The 16,388-nt window shown below is 38.6% G+C and overlaps 1 protein-coding gene across 5 annotated transcripts in view; it reads left to right on the top strand.

Annotated features, from left to right (window-relative positions):
• The window catches only part of SIK2 (salt inducible kinase 2), a 129,122-nt gene that overhangs the window by 15,044 nt on the left and 97,690 nt on the right, over positions 1-16,388 (top strand). For all 5 annotated transcript variants that reach the window (XM_046015682.1, XM_046015681.1, XM_046015686.1 and 2 more), the window contains exons 2-3: positions 2,593-2,709; positions 5,974-6,037. In XM_046015682.1, coding sequence (XP_045871638.1) covers positions 2,593-2,709; positions 5,974-6,037 — 181 coding nt within the window. The remainder of the gene's footprint in view (positions 1-2,592; positions 2,710-5,973; positions 6,038-16,388) is intronic.

Genomic DNA, 16,388 nt, shown 5'->3' with positions numbered 1-16,388 from the left:
ATTCCTGGGCTATGAGGGTGGTTCAGCATCCGCAAATTAGGCAGTATGATACACCGCATTAATAAAAGCCCTAACTATTAAAAGGAGCATGCTAACCCAGGCTTCGCTTTTTCTTTAGTGCTTCACCTTTTCATAATCTTGACAGGCCTTACAAGCAAGGGATAACAGGGCAAAGATATAAGTATCTGCTCGTGTAGTCCATATATTTATAAGATAAAATTGAAGAGAATTAGATTTTGTCATTTGAGAATTTTTTGGTTGAGAAAAGTTGAAAAATGAGAGTTATGACTTATTAAGGTTTACTTAGATAATATATGTATCTTTCGGTTTTTCATTGTTTGAGGCCAGGATTTTAAAAAACGAGTATGAGGTATCTCTTGCTAATATCTTGCTTTACTTGGAATTTAGTGTCTAAAGTTTCTCTTTAACATTATAGTGTTAAAGATATGATAATCAAGATATTCTTTTTTTATTTATTAATGGGTTCTGACCCATTTCGTTATAAAAGTGGGCTTTTTTTGGGTGAGGGGGATATTTATTTATTTGTTTATAAAGATTTTATTTATTTATTTGACAGAGAGAGTAGACAGAGAGGCAGGCAGAGAAAGAGGGGGAAGCAGGCTCCCTGCTAAGCGGAGAGCCCGATGTGGACTCGATCCCAAGACTCTGAAACCATGACCTGAGCTGAAGGCAGAGGACCCACTGAGCCATCCAGTTGCCCCCAACAGTGATATTTAGACATGCTCCAACAATTGGAGGGCAAGACATTTTCTTCAAAATAAGCATGTCTATGAACTTCATATTACCTTCCTAAGGAGTATTAGGGAAACTAAAATATATACTTATCCTCTTATCTGGCAGCTTTTACCTAAAGTAACTAATAATACTGTATCATAAAATTGAGGAGGAGGGGGTCGCTTTAAATTTATTTAAATAAATATTGGGGTGGCCCAATAATGTCCTTAATATCAAGGACAATATTAATCAGTCTCCTTATGTAGCAAAGTTTAGCACCTTTTACTTTCTAGAATATTTTGATTATGGAAATAATATACCGTCAAACATAATGAAAATAATTTTCACAAAACGTGTGCACTTTACTGTCTAGAAAAGGAACTACCCCCTTTCTTCTTTGGCAGTAAATTCAATTTTACGCATTATACTTAGTAATTTGATTTTCCCTGGGAAGCTCGAGTTCTTCTCTGGGTTACAGTTAATTCAAATCAGGAAATAAGCTGTGGACCACAAATTAGAAATACAGATTGGTAAGAAATAACCCTTAGAGTAGAGCTTTAAGAGGTAAGAGCAGATGATAAAGCAGCTATAGGAAAGAAAAAAAAACTAATTGTGTAAATAAGAGTCTGAAGAAATTAAGTGAATTGACAAGCTGAGTCCTATATCCTTAGATACCTTTTAGGAGTATTGAACTATTAAAACACATACAATAATGGATAATAAAAATTATCTTGAAACAACATAAAACTGAGTTATGTTCAGAATACTTTTCTGTAGACTGTGAAGTACATTTTAGAGTTTCTTCAGAACTTGTTTTAATCAAGTTTGAGTGGTTCCCAATGATCTGAAAATTTTAGTTAAATCAGAAAGGCTGATTTCCTAACCAAATAGCTATAATTTCTTTAAAAAAGAAATGAGTTCTTTTTTGATTGCATAGAAAAAAGTACATGATTCTTGATTTCTGACTACCTCGTTATTTACCTTCAAATGCAGTGCCTTCAAATTGTTAACCTTGGAGTCATTTGGGCTCCTATCTAGCTTGATAGGAACAGGCCACATCTTTAAAAATCAGATCTTTTAAGGAAGTTAAAAGCTAGTATAATTACTAACAGATGAGTTTTTGCACTTTGATTTTTAAAAATAAAATTTAGGGGTGTCTGAGTGGTTCAGTCGATTAAGCTTTTGCCTTTGGCTCAGGTCATGATCCCAAGGTCCAAGAATTGAGCCCCACATTGGGCTCCCCACTCAGTGGGGAATCATGCTTCTCCCTCTCCCTTTGCCCCTCCTCGCATTTGTGTGTTCTCTCTCTCTCAAATAAATGAATAAAAACTTTAAAAAAGGTTTAATCCAGTTGATATCTTTCATATGAATTGATTTTAATACTTTAGCCATCCTCCCCCCCCCCCCCCCCCCGAAAGCTATGTCTATATTCTTTGGAAGCTATCGCTTACTTTTCTAGAAAAGCGGTATTTCGGTACAGCAGAACCTGCCTTCTGCTTGGCTGATCAATTATTTACAGCTACTTTGCAGCAGGCTGATAACTGGTTGAAGCTGCTGAGCTTTTATTTCTCCAGTTTATAAGTGGAGTAAAACATTACAGTTCTATTAAAAGAGCAATATGTTTTATTAAAGTAACTCTGCAGAGTTATTCCCCTTAGCACACTGAAGGTGCTCCTAAACAAAATCACCACAGTTCCTCACATGGGGTGGATGTCCAAGAAATACTTGCTGAATGAATGAGCATTGAATTTAATGTATTTTTGTCGGCCTAGGAACTTACAGGGAAAGTATGGCTCTCTTGGCTGGAAGATGTTAACTGTTGTATACTGATGGTATTTATTTGTGCCCGGGACACAGGTGGCGATAAAAATAATCGATAAATCTCAGCTGGATGCAGTGAACCTTGAGAAAATCTACCGAGAAGTACAAATAATGAAAATGTTAGACCACCCTCACATCATCAAACTTTATCAGGTAGGATGTAACCTTATTCCTCTCCATGCTTCTCACATCCTGTTTTCTTTTTTGCATCATTCTTTCTCTTTTATGTTATTGTTTTAGTCCATATAAAAGGAATAATTGTGTGGTTTTTAATTAAGCTGAGTACCCGTTTTCTATATTTAAGTAAAAAATTAGGAAATAAACACGGTGGACATGGGGAGATGGAGAGGAGAGGGAGTTGAGGGAAACTGGAAGGGGAGATGAACCATAAGAGACGATGGACTCTGAAAAACAACCTGAGGGTTTTGAAGGGGTGGGGGGGGGGGGTTGAGGAACCAGGTGGTAGGTAATAGGGAGGGCACGTATTGCATGGAGCACTGGGTGTGGTGCAAAAACAGTGAACACTGTTACGCTGAAAATAAACAAACAAACAAACAAAAAGATACTCAAAAATGAAAAAAAATTAGGAAATAAAAAATGTGGTTTCCTTTTAAGTTGTTTCTTAGACTGTAGGTTATTTAATTAAAAAGTTTGTAGTTGTGTATTTATGATACTCAAACCTGTTGGCTTTTGGTGGTCGTACCATAAATGAGGATATAGTAATTTTGCTTATTTAAGAAAATACACTGTTTATGTTTTATGAAATGCAGTGCTAAAGTAGTATATTACTTCATGGCATACCTTGTAATACTTAGAGCCAAATCTTATATATTTTGTTGGGGTTAGTTTGTCAGATAAAGGAGTATTTTAAGAAATCAACTTGATTGAGATAGCATTTTTGTAAAATAAATTTTTACCCATTTCAAGTGTAAGCTATGTTTTTTAAAAGAAAAACCTTCTCTGGGGTGCCTGGGTGGCACAGTTGGTTAAATGTTCTGACTCTTGTTTTCAGCTCAGGTCATGATCTCGGGGACCGTGGGATCCAGCTCCGTGGCTGGCTCTCTGCTCAGTGCAGAGTCTGTTTGGGGTTCTCTCTCCCTCTCCCTATATTCCTATATCCCTATATCCTATATTCTCTCTCCCTCTTCCTATATCCCTCCCCCCACCCACTCATGCTCTCTTTCTTTCTCTAAAATAAATAAATAAACCTTAAAAAAAGAAGATCTCTGATTTTTGAAGAGTAATTCATATTGAGGAATGATAATGTAATAAACTTTTTTTAAACACTTCTATTCCTTAATATGGAGAATTTTTATATCAGGAAATTTTTTTTTAGAGGTGAAGAGGGTCAGGGCACGGGGCAAGACAGAGAGAGAGGGAGACTCCTAAGCAGGCACCTTGCCCAGTACCAAGCCTGGAACAGGGCTTGATCTCACAAACCTGAGATCATGACCTGAGCCAAAATCAAGAGCGCCGCACTAACCAACAGAGTTGGTTAGCCGCCCGGGCGCCCCTGTCGAAAATCTGTTACAGCACGCCGGCATAGGACTTGGATCTCCACAGTGTGATGCGGGCACCTAGTGGTATGCTAGATAGACTCCGTCTGTACTGGCTTGTAAGAACTGACTGTTAAATTTTCTGATGTTTTGCAAACCAACTAATACCATGTTAGTATCTCAGAATCAGCTATAGTGGGAGTATTTACACCACAGAAAACTGTTTACAGGTCAGGACCTTTTTGTTTCCCCACAGAGAGCTAATACTAGCACATTCCTCTGTGCACTCACGTGGGTCAGCACAAGTGTCTCTTGGGCATAATAAGAAAATATTAACACTTCTATGCTTACTTTTTATATGTATTTTGTGTGCATTCTGTAATGTATATAGTGTGTTTATACAGTGGCACAAGTATGTAATTTGTGTCTCTCATATTCATCTAAACCTATGCACGCATGTGTGTGTATACATGTACATGCATGTGTGATACACGTTTCGCTGAACAACTTGTTACTGATAGAGATTCGGAATTAAGGAGGTGTGGAGACAATTGGAGACCATGACTGTCACCATTAGAATGACAGATCATGGTGTGCCTCTCAAAACGGTTCTAAAACGGCAGAAGGCTTCTTTGGTGGTATTTATATCAGAGTATTTCTCTTTTTAAGCCTTTTTTTGTTTCTTTGGTAATTCCTAAAGAGGATACTTGTAAGAGACTAATCCACATCCTTATAAGTCTGATGAACTATAAGCCAAACTAAGATTAAAACTACCAGGATTCACAGAATTCCATCTTCATTTGACCTAAATAAGCAGTTAAATTGATTTGCTGTTTATCTTATTTCGACTTCAGTTGTGAGTAGCTCTCTTTGTTTTCCAGCCTGGCTGGAAATAGTCCTAAACCTACATGATAGGGCAAAATCAATTTCCAGGGGTGCCTGGGTGGCTCAGTGGTTTAAGCCGCTGCCTTCGGCTCAGGTCATGATCTCAGGGTCCTAGGATCGAGTCCCACATCGGGCTCTCTGCTCAGCAGGGAGCCTGCTTCCCTCTCACTCTCTCTGCCTGCCTTTCTGTCTACTTATGATCTCTCTCTGCCAAATAAATAAATAAAATCTTTAAAAAAAAAAATCAATTTCCAGCCTTTTAGTAGATAATGGTTAAATTTTCCTTGTTATCACATGCCAGTAAATAAAAAGATGGTGTTACAGAGAATCTAAAATTCACTCATTTTGTACTTACAAATTCATTTCCTTTGGTTCAGTATAATTTGAAATATCACATTTGTGACAGTGACGTGCTTCCTTTCCGAACCTGGAAAACTGATTTGAATAAAACTGTGTAGCAGTGGAGTTGCGAAGAAGCTTTTGAACTATTTTTAAAATAATTGTAGTTTGTAACAATATTACAATATAGCAGGAGGAATATCCTATTTGCCAGGTGATCAGGGCTACAGGCCTAATAAACTGAGCTCCGTTTTATTAATCAAAGTCTGCCTATAGTACAGGACTAGAAAAGTCCATGAGAAGGTGGTAGAAAGTTGATCTTCAAAACTCCTGTTACCTAGATTCGTGTTTTTTAACGTGAATGTGCATAACAGTCACACTTTGGTTTAAAAATTTTTTTTTTGAAATGGAAATTCTGTGTCAGTAGGTCTGAGGTGGGGCCCCAGATTCTGCATTTCTAGCAGTTGCCTGGCATGCTGGTGCATGGACCACACGTAAGCAAGAGAGGACTGAGGTTTCTCCCAAGTGTTGGTAGAAGGGTATTGTCAGTCTTGTAAACTTAGCTACCTGCTGAGTCATTCATAAATTTGGTATTTTTATTAGTAGTTTTATTTAGTAACTCCATAGAATTCGAATTGCAGTAGACTAGAATTTCAGTCCTTTCCTGTCGGACTAATATGGAATTATTTATCAATAGGTAATGGAGACCAAAAACATGTTGTACCTTGTGACAGAATATGCCAAAAATGGAGAAATTTTTGGTAAGTATTTCTCTATTCTTTAAATTTGTTTTTAATTTGAAACTGTCACTAATCTTCATGAATGAAGTATTTCCTCTGGATTTTCCTGCTTATTTAAGAGTTGGCAACATGAACTAGAAATTTTTAAGCATGGGAATATAATAAAATATTCAGTAAAACGAAGATAAGGAATATAATTTATTCTCTGTATTCATGATGTTGATGTGTTAGAGCTATTGCTTAATTCCCTCATCTGTGTGAGAGAGATGGGAGAATCACAGACTGAAGGAACTTGCAGTCATATTGCAAGGGGGATTTTCTTTCCTTTTGCCTTTCCTTTTATCTTGATTTTTTACCTTTCCTTCCAGGGGAAGTACAGTCAACAAATACTTACCGAGTTCGTGCTATGTCCCAGGCATTGCTGTAGGTTTAGGGGATGTAATGATGACCTAAATAACCTGGTCCCTGCTGTTGTGGCTCATACAGTTCAGTAAAGCTACTGACTGTAGCTGTGTGGCCGCAGGCAAGTCACTGCAGCCCTGGCGGACTTGGTTTCTTTATCTCTAATAAGGAAAGGTTTTGATTGATTGGTTTCTGTGATCCATTCTAACCCTTACAAAAATTACAAATATTTTGTTAGTTTTCATCTCTTTTATTTTCATTCTTGTGGAGCCAGAAGAACGCTGTAGTAGTCTTACCACTTTCCAGGTTTTTAACCTGAACATTTAAATCCAGAATGCTTTTTAAACAGCCTTGGTGAGGAATTACTCATATGCAGTAAATTACCATATTTAATGTGTACAACTTAATACATTTTCACACACACACGAAAGAAACCATCGCCACCATCAAGATATCCATAATTTCCAAAAGGTTTTTTGTGCCCCTTTTTATCTCTCTTGCCCCACCTCACCACCAAGCAACTACTGATTTGTTTTCTGAGTTTGTGTCTTGTAGAGTTTTATATAAATGTGGTCATACAATATATACTCTTTTTGCGGGGGGGGGGGGGTTCCGGCATTTTTCAGTGTAAGTATTTTATGATTTATCCATTTTGTTGTATGTATCAACATATCCTTTCTTTTCACTGCTAAGTAGTTTTATTGTAAATGGCTTTCTATTGTATGAATATACCCAGTTTATCCATTCATGTGTTAATAGATATTTGGGTTGGTTTCTGTTTTGGGCTGTTACACATGAACTGCTCTGAACATTCATGTACAGGTCTTGAATTTATAGTCTACCTTCAAGTAATCAGTCACCATGTCACATATAGCATGAATCTTAAAATAATATACCATTATTTTGCACCTCCTGGCCTTTATGTTTTGTTATACATTTTACTTATGCCTGTTTTATAAAATGCAAAATACAGTATTGTTGCTTTTGTTTAAAAGTTGATTATGTTTTGAAGAGAGTTTTCAAATTTTTAAAAATCTTACATATTTATGAGCGGAATATCATTGCTGCATCCCTAAATGTAGATGCACATTTTCATTTTCATTTCTTTGTGTACATACATACCTTCATCTGGTGTCATTTTTCTTCCATATGAAGGATTTTCTTTGGCATTTCTTGCAAATCAGGTCTGTTAGTGATGAAATCTTTCAGCTTTTGTGTGTCTAAAAACCTTTGTTTTTGAAAGATATTTGTCCTGGGTATATAATTCTAACTTGGATTTTTTTCTTTTGGTACTTTAAAGATGTTGCTCCATTCTGTATTTCTGACAAGAAACCTGCTGTCATCTTTTTCTTTATTTCTCTGCATATAATGTGTCTTGATTCTGTGGCTGGTTTGTTTTTTTTTTTTTAAAGATTTTTTTTTTATTTATTTATTTGACAGAGAGAGATCACAAGTAGATAGAGAGGCAGGCAGAGAGAGAGAGAGGGAAGCAGGCTCCCTGCTGAGCAGAGAGCCTGATGCGGGAGTCGATTCCAGGACCCCGAGATCATGACCTGAGCCGAAGGCAGCGGCTTAACCCACTGAGCCACCCAGGCGCCCATCTGTGGCTGCTTTTATAGTTTTCTGTTTATTGCTGGTTTCAACAATTAGGTGATGATATGTCTTTGTGTGGTTTTCTTCATGATTCTGTTCTCTGAACTCCCTGGATCAGGGAATGTATAGCTTCCATCAGATCCAGAAAATTCTCAGCCATTATTTTCTTGACCAGTTTTCTGGCCCATCCACCCCCATCTTCTTTAGAGACTCTAATTACATGTATATTAGGCTGTTTGAAGTTGTTCTATGGCTTAGTGATTTTTTTTTTCCATTTTAAAAAAGTTTCTTTGTCTCCCTGTATTTCATTTTGAATAGTTGCTATTTGTAGGTCTTCAAGTCCTAGCATCTTTTCTTCTGCAATGTCTAATTTGCCATTAATCTCATCCAGTGTACTTCTCGTCTCAGACATTGTAGTTTTCTGCTCTGTAAACTTGATTAAGGCCTTTTTTTTCTTTTTTATATCTAATATGTCTTTAGTTATCTTTTTAAAGATCTGGAATACAGTTTTAGTAAATTGAAATGTCCTAATTCTGATAACTCTGTCAGTGCTGAATCAATTTTGAACTGTTTGTGTTTCTCCCAAGTTTTGGTCAGGTTTTCCTGCTTCTTTACATGCCTACTCGTCTTTGAGTGGATGTCAGGCATTGTTAGTTTTATCTTACTGGTTGCCACATATATTTGTATTCCTATATCTCTTCTTGAGCTTTGATCTGGGACACAGTTAAGTTACTTGGAAACAGTTTATATCATCTGAGTCTTTTATGATTGGAGCAGTGCCCAGTGTAGGTATCATTATTTCCCACTTTGGAGTACTCTACCCAGTGCCCCGTGAATTTGGGGCTTTTTTAGCCTGGTCAGTAGGAACAGTCAGTGTTGTTTTTTCTAATCCTTGTAGATGGTTCCTTTTCTGTTCTCGGATAGCTTTCTCACACACATGTGCCGGTCAGTACTGTCCTGGATGTTCAAGGGGGACCTACACAGATCAAAGCTTTGTACTGTGTGTACTCCTCTCTTCTTTGGTACTCTGTTTTGTTACCTCTGTTCAGCTTGTTCTCCCTAGACTCTCAGCTCTATCTCCTCAACTCAGGGATGTCTGCTGGGCTCTGCCTATGTCTCTCTTCCCTAACCTGTGGACTACATCCTCTCATAAGGTATTAGTTGAGGGTACTCATGGGTCTCACCTCACTTATTTCCTGCCTCTCAGGGATCACTCTTCTTTTTTGCCTGATGTTCAGTGTGCTATAAACCAATGTCTCATATATTTTGTCTTTTATTTGTTGTGGGGGTGGTTTTGGGAGGGTAAATTCAGTCCTTGTTACTCTGTCTTGGTTGAAAACAGAAATCTCCAATCCTATCAAAATTATCTTTAATTTTAGCTGTTTTAAAAGAAAGAATTGAGGATGCCTAGGTGGCTTAGTCCTTTAAGTGTCTCCCTTCAGCTCAGGTCATGATTCTGGGGTCCTGGGATCAAGTCCTGCATCAGGCTCCTTGCTCAGCAGGGAGCCTGCTGCTCCCCCTGCTTGTGTGCTCTCTCTCCCTCTCTCTGACAATTAAATAAAAATCTTTCTAAAAATTAACAAAAATAATCGTGTATACTTCTGTAGTTTTGAGAATTGTATTATTTAAAGTTGATTTCTAAAATAGTTCTGATTTAATCATTTTCTATTTCAGGAAAGATACCTTGCCTTTTTAACTTTTTTTTCTTTTTTATGCTACTGCTTATTGAGCATATTTAAATTCTTAAGATATTTGTTTAGAATACTTGTTCTTAACTGATGCTACAGTGGAATGGTATGGACTTTGATGCCAAGCAAATCTGGCTTACCATGCTGGCTGTACCAAACTGCTTGCATTGCTTGGGCAAGTTTCTTCCTTTCCTTTTCTTCTCTTTTCCTTTCTCCTTTTTTCTGTCTTCTGTTCTTTTCCTTTTTCTCTCTCTCCTGTTCTTTCTTATGTTTGCTCGTTCATTCAGTTTAGTCAGTTTTATAAGAAATCTTTACTGAAAACGAGTTATGTGTTACATACTCTTCTGTGTGGTAGGAATACCACAAAGAAGAAAACAGACAAAAATCCCTGTTTTGAATCTTGCATTCTGGTGTGTGGAGAGAGACCATAAAGAAATTAAGTGAATTATATAGTACATTAGGTGGTGGTAAGTGGTACGGTGCTAGAACAAGAAAGGAAGGAGTTGGGAGGTAGGTAAGTTTATTACAGTGTTAAATAGAGCAGTCAGGGAAGGCCGCACAGACATTTGAGCAAAGACTGGAAAGCACAGTCAGATAGATACGGGCGAAAGAGGGTTGTCCAGGGAGAGGGAAAAGTAAATGCAAGGGTCCTGAAGCATCGGTCTGCTTAGTATGTTCAAGGAATAGTAGGGAGGCCAGTATGGACGAGGAGAGGCAGGCAAGAGGGAAGAGCAAGAGTGTGCAGGGAAGAATGGGAGATGAGGTCAGCAAGGCAAATGGCAAGCAGGATTGGGGCAGATTTGGGGATTTTGTGGGCCATCATAAGGACTTTGGCTCTTACCTTAAATAAGGGAACCATTTAGAGGGGGTTGAGCAAAGAAGTGATCACATCTAATTTGACATTTTAAAAACACCACTCTGACTCCTATGTTGAGAATAGGTTGTAGTGAGTGAGGTGGAAACAGACCAGTAAGGCACTTGCCGTAGACCTAGTGAGAGAGGATGATGGTGCAGCAGGGTAGTAGCAGTGCACATAGTGAGATGGTCAGACATATAATAGTGAAAGAAGAATCAGTAGGGGGCGCCTGCGTGGCTCAGTAGGTTAAGCATCCAGCTCCTGATTTCTCCTGAGGTCTTGATCTCTGTCGTGACATCAAGCCCCATGTAGGGCTCCATGCTGGGTGTGGAGCCTGCTTAAGATTCTCTTTCTCCCTCTGTCCCCCAGCCCCCCTCTTCTGTTCACTCTCTCTTCTTTCTCTCTCTTTTTTATAGAGAGACAGAGAATCAGTAGGATTTCTTGATAGATGGAGACCACCTAAGGAGTGAGTGTGATTGGGGAAAAGACCAATGTTCTATCCCTAAGGCACTCAGACATTAAAAGCTTGGGAAAATAGAAGGAGCCAGCAAAGGAGACAAGAGAATGCAGTGTTCTGGTAACTAAGTGAGGAAAGCATTCTCGGGAGGGTGGTGTGAATTAACATCTATGTCAGATGGATAGATCAAGAAGGATGAAGAATGACAGTTGACCACTGTATTTGGCCATTGGTAAGAGCAGTGTTGGTGGAGTGAGTGGGCCAAAAGCTACATAGAAGGGTTTTAACAGCAAATAAGTGAAGAAAAATGGAGAGGCAGTAGACCACCTTTATAAGGATTTCTACTGCAAAAAAGGGACACTAGAAATAGAGAAGTTAGTTGAGAAGAGCAGTGGAGTCAAGAGGTTAAGTCTTTACCCAATGGAATATTTTTAAAGCTTGAAGCTATAGTTTTATGAGTAGACTAGAAATGGCTATTACTTGTGAGATGTCACTTCTGTGAAAATGGAATATTCTACATTTTCTTCCTTGCCAAGATTTTTAAGGTTAAAGCTTTGGATCCCATTGTTTTATAGAAATTGAAATGTAATTTTGGGATTTTTACGTGTATATAGTTTATATTTAACATAAAATATCTAGGGTGAATTCAAAGTTTAGACAGAGTAAACTATGGACTCAGGTAGGTACAAGCAGAGAAGAGTCTTGGTAGCCAGCCAGTTTCTGACGTGAAGCCCACGAGGAAGTAAAACAGAAGTGAAAAAATGTAGTCCATGGAACACTAATCAAATAGTGAAAAATAGGTATAAGATTTTAAGTGAATTCTGAGCCAAAAATGTTTTAAGTCAATTGGAGGCTTAGATGAGAAAGAACCACATAAATAGTGTTGAACTATGTATTAAGAACTATACATTAAAATTTATATTTTATAACCTTGGAATTTCTCCTTATTATACTTTACACATATTCCTTTAGTGCCTACATCATGTTCTGTTTCTTTTTTTTTAACCTTAGTTTCATATTTAGTTGGCCAGCAAAGCATATCCTGTGTTCTTGAAAAAGTGACTTGAAATTAAATCCTTCTGTTTCCACAGTCATCACCCTGATCTAGGCTTTCATCACCTCATGTCTCAATTATGAAGACCGCATGTTGTACCAATCCCTGTTTCTTTTCCAAGCAAGTACATTTCTGATATAATTCCTGCTTAAGCTTCCCCAGATACTGTATTTCATTATATTACTACTGTGTTCAGTAACCTTCACCTCCCATTGCCTTTTGGATAAAATCCAAACGCTTGCATTTGCAAGTAGGGTAGCTGCTCTCAGTAAATGATGTGCCCAACTGTTCCTCCCAGAAATCTATGGATGACACTTAGGTGTGGACAACCAAACCTCACATTGTGCTATCCATTTAGTAATCAAGTTTTCTTCTTTCTTTTTTCTTCTCTCTCTCTCTCTCTGTCTTTTTTTTTTTTTTTTTTTTTTTTTTTTTGCTGTCTCTCTTGGTCTATATTTTTCTCTTCCAAGTTTTTATTTTTAAAAAAGTTAAAAATGTACCAATGTACCAATGTGAAAAGTCAAATAATTCTGCAAGGTTTGTTAGAAACAAGATCTGTTCCCCATCCTCCTCCCCACCCCCATTTCCCTTCCTCAGAAGCAACCACTTTCACTTCTCTTAGCTGATCAGATTTACCTCCTTTTCCCTAAGCAAAATGTTTATATTGCTGCTGCTGGCTTTTTCCATTTTAGGCAGAATCTTTTGAATAGTTTTTGAATTCTTCCCCTACTCCTGTCTGTAAGAGGTGTATTTTTTTTTTTTTTTTTTAATTTATTTGAGAGAGAGTGGGTTGAGAGAGAGTGCATGAGCCGGTAAGGGGGCGGGAAGGGGAAAGGAGCAGAGGGAGAGGAAGAATTGACTCCCTGCGCTACTGCAGGGAGCCCGATGAGGGGCTCCATGTGGGGCTCCATCCCCAGACTCCAGAATCATGACCTGAGCTGAAGACAGATGCTGAGCCACCAGATTCCCCTGTAAGAGATGTATCTTAAGAAAAGTGTATAAAGACCAATTGTGAGAGACCTTGAGTGTTTGGACGAATGGTTTGGATTATTTCTTGGAGTGGCCATCTGAGAGCCAAAGGCCATGATGTGTATAAAGACGTTTTTGAGGAAGATAAATCCAGCAGGGATGTGGTAATTTGAATTAGAAGAGAAGGAAAGACGCCATTTAGTAGACTGTTTTAATTGTCTAGAGATAAGAAGCTAAATGCCTAGATTAGACGTTATTTGTTGGAGTCATGAGAAAAGATTTTAAGCAAAAGTCATTTCTAATTCTAAAAATAACAAGTAATATTTCTTAAGCATTCCCTTTGTGTTGGGTACTATTTAAAGTACTTTTTATGATTTATTTGTTTAGACCTCACAAAAACCTTAGAAGTTAGGCACTGAATGATTTAGCACTTTGTCCAAAGTCACACAGCCAGTAAGTGGCAGAGTTTGAATTTGAGTCTTGCAATCCCAGAGCCTGTTTGCTAATAATTTACTCTACCGCCTCTCAGGAGTTCTTACTGTCAAGAGGAGAATGTCAAGAGTTAGGATTTAAAGCAAACATGATTAAAGAATATTTGCAATGTGGTTGACAGCAATAGAGAATTCTGGTTCCCAACTAGAAAAATACAAATTAGATTTTAAGTATGGTGTTGGAGATAACGGCAGGACATTTATTTTGATATGACCTGTTGGCAGTTAAAGATATGAAAGCAGGGCGCCTGGGTGGCTCAGTGGGTTAAGCCGCTGCCTTCAGCTCGGGTCATGGTCTCAGGGTCCTGGGATCAAGTCCCACATCGGGCTCTCCGCTCAGTGGAGAGCCCACATCGGGCTCTCTGCTCAGTGGAGAGCCTGCTTCCCTTCCTCTCTCTCTGCCTGCCTCTCTTGTGATTTCTCTCTGTCAAATAAATAAATAAAATCTTTAAAAAAAAAAAAAGATATGAAAGCAGACACCATTCAAAAGAGAACTTAAATTCAGCAATAAAAAAACTACCCCCCCAGTTTAACAATGGACAAAAGACTGGAACCAGACACTTCACAAAAGAAGATACATAAATGGCCAAATAAATGCATGAAAATTACTCATTGTTATTAGTCATCAGAGAAATAGAAACTAAAAACTACAATAAGATAACGTTACATTATCCACTAGAAGGGTTAAAATTTAAAAGGCTGGTAGTACTAAATGCTAATGAGGTTACAAGCTAGTATCCTTATACATTGCTGGTGGGAGTGCAACATGGTGTAGCCATTTGAGAGAACTGTTTCTCGGTTTCTTACCAAGTTTAATGGACATCTTATTACCTAGCTATTCAGTGCCTAGGTATTTACCCAAGGAAAGTGAAAACAAATGTCCGTAAAACAACTTGCATAGGAATGTTCGTAGCAGTTTCTTCATAGGCAAGAGCAACCCAAATGTCCATCAACAGAATGTATCCAAAATGCACTGTGGTTTAGCAGTAGAAGGGAAGACAACACAGCAGTAGAAAGGAAGGAACTACTTACATATGCAGCAATATAAACAGAACTCACACACGCTATGCCCAGTGAAAGAAGCTAGACACAAAAGAGTATATACTGTATGGAGGTATTTATGTGAAGTTCTAGAAGAGGCAATGCAAATACATAGTAATAGAAATTGGAAAGTAGTCATCTCTTTTCACTCTTCATGATTGGGAAGAATTGACTGGTGGCCAGAGGGAACTATCTTGGGTGATGGGAAATGTTTATTATTATTATTTTGAGTGGTGGTTATAGAGAGTATACAATTTTCACATCTCATCTAAGTAACCACCTAAGAATTTGCATTTTATTATATGTAAGTTAAACCTCAATAAATCATTTTCTGTAAAAAAATGTATTAGTAAGAGTATAGAGTTGAGATTATTTGCATAGGAGTGATGAGTAAAGCTGTAATTAGTAATGAAATCTCAGTGAGAAGGCGGCTAAGAAGTGAGTTTTGATTATGCCTTCTTTAGAAGTGGAGAAGTGCACTTGGTGGAGTAGAATCTTGGGCAGTAAGGACAGTTTCTGTCCTGATCAGACAAAGGGGGAGACAGCTTGGAGTGAGGGGGCTATGTTTTGGGTCATCAACAGATCACCACTAACTTTGGAGAGAATACTTTTCAATACATTTGGAGATAAAGCCAGATTTCAAGAAGTTAATAGACACATGGATAGTGAGGATGGGAAGAAAGGTATTATAATAAAAGTATTTGGGAGGTTTTCAAGGTGGAAGGAAGGATGGAGAGAAAGAATTGAGGGATAATCAGGGTCTGTAGAATTCAGTATTGTGTCAAGGTTTTGGTTTTGGTGGTGGTCTTGGTGTTTGAGGAAGCTGGAGAAGAAAAGAATATAGGCAGCAAACGAGATGGTTGGTGAAACAAGCTCCCAGAGCAGACGAGACACTGGAGTCAAAAGCACGGAGGGAATGGTTAGCTTGGAAGAGAGGAGTTCCTCCTTCTCAGAGCAGGTAGCCCACAGCTGCAGCTCCTGTGAGGATTAGAGCTGGTGCTGAGGACACGACTGAGGATGCAGCTTTGGGGTAAGATAGAACAAGATGAGTTTGTTAATATAGATTTAATTCATTATGTAATGTAGCGGATGAGACATCAGGGAAAGAGCAGTACATTAGACACCGTAGTGCGGGGAAAGGTTTAGAGCAGCTGGTTGTGCTCATGTGATAGTCAAGGGATGAATAAAAGCATCCGTAATTAGCAGGGAGGGAGTTCATGGTAGACTCACAGTCATCCGTGCTTTCCATCCCAGGAGGAGAAAAAGTAGGACAGTAAGAATGACCCACTTTGGGGACTGAAACAGTAGAAGGTCAAATGCATGTAGGAGTTTCTGTAGCCCGAGAGGTCAGAGTTGAAATGGCTGACCAGGAGCTCCAAGCTCAGGAGGGCAGTAGGCGAAGCTGCAAAGCTGAGAGGTAAGACAGCGGAGCAACTGAAGGATATGAGGGGGAAGTTCCTTCAGGAAAACAACCTTCGTATATGGAAACCAGACTTCTAACCTGGAGCCAGTACATAACTTCCCAGCAGCTTGCCACTTTCCAGTTCTCTTCTGCTCCTGGCACTGGTTACCCTAACCATGCCCTGCTAATTCAGGAAGGGCCTTAGGTCTTTGCACTCCTCTCATCTGCTGCTGCTTTGCATAGAGAGAGGTTTCCTGTGCCATCTGGTTCTCGTGCTCCATCTGACTCGCTTTACACCCAAAGAGTGATTTAGGTAGCCTGCTGGGAATGCATCTACGGTGCGTGATTCATGCCTTAGGAGGTTATGGCGTTCATGCCCTTCATTTCTGTTTGGTTCATAGATCACACTTCATTTTATA

This window comes from Meles meles, chromosome 8 (assembly GCF_922984935.1).
Source record: "Meles meles chromosome 8, mMelMel3.1 paternal haplotype, whole genome shotgun sequence".
NCBI lineage: Eukaryota > Metazoa > Chordata > Mammalia > Carnivora > Mustelidae > Meles > Meles meles.
The sequence above is the reverse complement of the archived record's forward strand: the minus strand, read 5'-3'. Positions and strand labels throughout refer to the sequence as shown.